The sequence below is a fragment of the Hibiscus syriacus genome, unplaced genomic scaffold (genome assembly GCF_006381635.1).
Source record: "Hibiscus syriacus cultivar Baekdansim isolate YM2019G1 unplaced genomic scaffold, ASM638163v2 tig00111584_pilon, whole genome shotgun sequence".
Taxonomy (NCBI): domain Eukaryota; kingdom Viridiplantae; phylum Streptophyta; class Magnoliopsida; order Malvales; family Malvaceae; genus Hibiscus; species Hibiscus syriacus.
Window position 1 is genome coordinate 456,573 of NW_024063127.1, and position 3,535 is coordinate 460,107.

Here is a 3,535-nt window from a genome sequence, read left to right on the forward strand (position 1 = left end):
CTTTCTGTGACGAATTTCTTTAATGTCACATTTAAATGGTCACTATAAATTTTATTTCTTGTAGTGTATTCTTTTAAAATTTTATTGTATTAAAAAACATCATTCAAAATAATATTCAAAGTTCACTTTTTATATATATATATATATATTCAATATAATTTAATTAACCGAAAATCAAGTGTCAAAATCAACTATGGGAGTAAATAGGAATGGAACTAAGCGGGGTCAGTAAGACCGGTAGTCAACCATAAAAATTTTAAATTTCTATGTATTTTAGATTTTTTTTATATCATTTTATTATAAATCTATTTTTATTCTCTAAAATTTTATAAAATTTTCTCTCATTAAAATTTTATATACTCGTCACCTCTAATAAATAATTCTATATTCGTCTTTAGTCTTTAGGCGTAAACGGTGAAGGTCATCTTACTTTAGGAATGATGACAGGGTTTATATATATATAATGTTTTAAAGTATGCTTTATGGGTGATTCTATCAATTTACAGTTAATTTAAGATGATTTTTAATTTGAAATACTATCATGTTTAATTTTAAAATTTATATAAATTTATAATATTTTTATTATAATAAAAAGTGTTACATTGCGGTGATTTTAGGGTTCATAATTGAAAATGTTATATAATTTATAATAATTTCGGTTACAACCGAACATATTATGAAGATAAAATTTCCGGTTCAACATAAAATGTTATCTTATTTAATCTAAAAAATTACGTTTTTTGATAACATTTTATATTACAATCTATTTTTACCATTTTTAACTTTATATTAACGAATTGTATTTTAGACTCCCATGATTAATGGACAGGGACAGTTTGAGTAACTTTGTTTTGAGAAATTTTAAGCAGAATTTGTATATATATTCAAAATGCATTACTAAATTGATTCAAGTAATAATAATAAAAAAAAGCAAATGGGAATGAATGTTTGCCATAAAATTTATACTTTCAATTTGTGAGGGCACTAGTTTTTTTGCCCATGTATGTAATTGCTAATGCTACATAATTTCATGAATCAACAATTATATGTACACAAGTATGTATCAGCTGCAAAGAACTGAGACTCTAGAATCAAGCTGGATAAGAAGAGATGAGGTTGCTTGGTATACAAGGAGAGTTCTTCCAGACTCTAGCATGCAATTTGAGCACCTCTCTGGCCCTCTCTTTAGTCTTGAATCCGCAATCCACTTGAAGCACCAAGCACAATTTAGCCACCACCCCTAACTGCAGCATCTCTTGAAGAACCTTAGTGGTAGCACAGAACTTGGAAATGGACAGCAAAATCCTCACTGCCCTTTCACTTGCAACCTGAGAAACCCTAAGTATCTTCTTCGAAACAACGACGAGCCCCGCTCCGTGCAGTAGCAGCTCGGACCGGCCTTCGGCGCATTTACAGACGGCATCCAGCACTATTAGTACCATCTCACAAGCCCTTCTCTCCAAGGATGAATCGAGAAGCATGTCGATTATGACCGGCACGACGCCGGCTTCGGCAGCCTTGACCTTGTTTCTTCCCCATGGACAGATAGTTGCTAGCAATTGTAGAGAAGCTTTTGAGGCCTGCTTCGATATTTGATCACGTAGAACTTGGATTGATTCAACGAATAGTTCGGGTCTCAAGTTGATGAGCTTCATCGGATCGGCTACCTCAACCATCGATTTCGATAAGAGTACTGCATAAGCCCGAGACTCGTAGCTTCCACGTTGCATTACTCTCGTTAAGCAACGTATGAAATCACTGTTTTTGCACATAAGATTCTTGAGAGAAGCTTCTGTCAGTTGGAGATTGTAGAGGATGCTTAAAGCTTCAGCTACTAATGATGCAGAAGAGTCGGAATTATTGACAATGGAAACCAAGAAGTCAACCGCGCCTGAAGATTCAATGCACCTTTTGTTCGTAGAATTCTCGGAAGCGATCGATTGTAGGCTCTTGAGACACTTGATCTGTTGCTGCGGTGACTTGGCGTCGTTGATAAGCTTGATGATCTGAGCTTTGCTGATGGGTGGCTTCGGCGTCGGGATCCGTTCGATTCCATGGGAAGCGTTCAACATGCACCAAGATTGAATCAATCGCCTGAGGGTATGGTTTGGGGTAATTTCACAATCGGAAATAACTTGCTTGGTCACCGGACATGTGGTATTCTTCCCTGAAAACATCCATTTCTCGATGCTCTCCCTGTCGTATGTAATCCCAGTTGAGACCGTGACGGGATCCTTCATAATCTCAAGAGAGATTGGGCAGATGAAAAATGAAGGAACATCGATATCATCCATGACAGAAGCTTGAAGAAACGAAGATTAATTTCTGGAAAAAAGTAGTTTGAAAAGAGGATGAGTTGAGGATTGGATGGAAAGTAGTTAATTGGTTTGAAGGTTGAAGAAGAGGGGGGGTTATATAAGCGTGTGGATATTCAAAAGCCGAGAAAGTCAAAACACACGGAAATGGCTGACAAATTATACCCACGCATACAGCTATAGATACTAAGGATATATATATTTAGCTGGTCCTCAATTGGCGAAGAATCTTTTTATAATTTCAGCACATGATTTTTATTTGCTAATAGTCAATCATTTTGGAACAATTAAAAAAAAAAGAAATTAGTTGATTTGGAATTAAAATTTCATCCATTGCCGACAAATTCAAATGGGGGATGATGCCAATTTGTCTGCCTGCGTCACCAATGCTCTCGGGTTTTTACTTTCCTTTGTTGTCCCCACCTCTTTTGACCCACCACTTCGATGTTATACTCTTGGGTTATTTAGCTAAATAATGCACTAGAAAAAAATTGAAAATATATATGTTTAAAATTATTTTGTGATTTAGGTCATTGGTTATAGAGCATATATATATATATATATATATATATATATATATAACTCGTCACCGGTAAATGACAAGTTTAGAACTAGTCATAGAGGACGACAAATTTCATATAATTTTGTTCTGTTTCTTAATATATTTTATTAAACTCGTCACATCTTCATGACAAGTTCTACACTAAATATCATAATATTTCTCAAACACCTTCATTTTTCAAATAAAAAATAAAAACCCCCAATATTCACACAATTTAATGATAACTCTTGGGCTCTTATCTCTAATTTTAATTTCTTACAATTTAGGGTAAATTACATATTTAGTCATCCACTTCTTTTTATGATTCTGTTTTAATCATACAACTATTTTTTTTCAAATCAAACCTAACATCAAGTTTTTATTCTTTTTCTATTACATGTCGTTAGAAAAATAATGGTGATGATGACATGTCTCCATAAGATAATACCACATCATAATTGAAAAAATAAAAAATTATTACCTCAACAATTATATTTATTTTTTAATGGTAGGTGACCAAAACCGGAACAAAAACATAACATTAGGTATGATTTTGAAAAGAAAATTAGGTGATCAAAACAAAATTATGAGAATAGATGGGTGACTGAATATGTAATTTACCCTATAATTTGTTGCTTGAGCTTGTATAATGTTATTGGTATATCTAACCTGGTAACAT

General features: G+C 33.4%; 1 protein-coding gene across 1 annotated transcript; it reads right to left on the reverse strand.

Annotated features, from left to right (window-relative positions):
* Positions 1-1,026: 1,026 nt before the first annotated feature.
* LOC120165631 (E3 ubiquitin-protein ligase PUB23-like) lies at positions 1,027-2,372 on the reverse strand. The gene has a single exon (XM_039175108.1). The coding sequence runs from the start codon at positions 2,292-2,294 to the stop codon at positions 1,092-1,094; it is 1,203 nt and encodes a 400-aa protein (XP_039031039.1). The 5' UTR covers positions 2,295-2,372; the 3' UTR covers positions 1,027-1,091.
* Between the last annotated feature and the right edge of the window lie 1,163 nt (positions 2,373-3,535).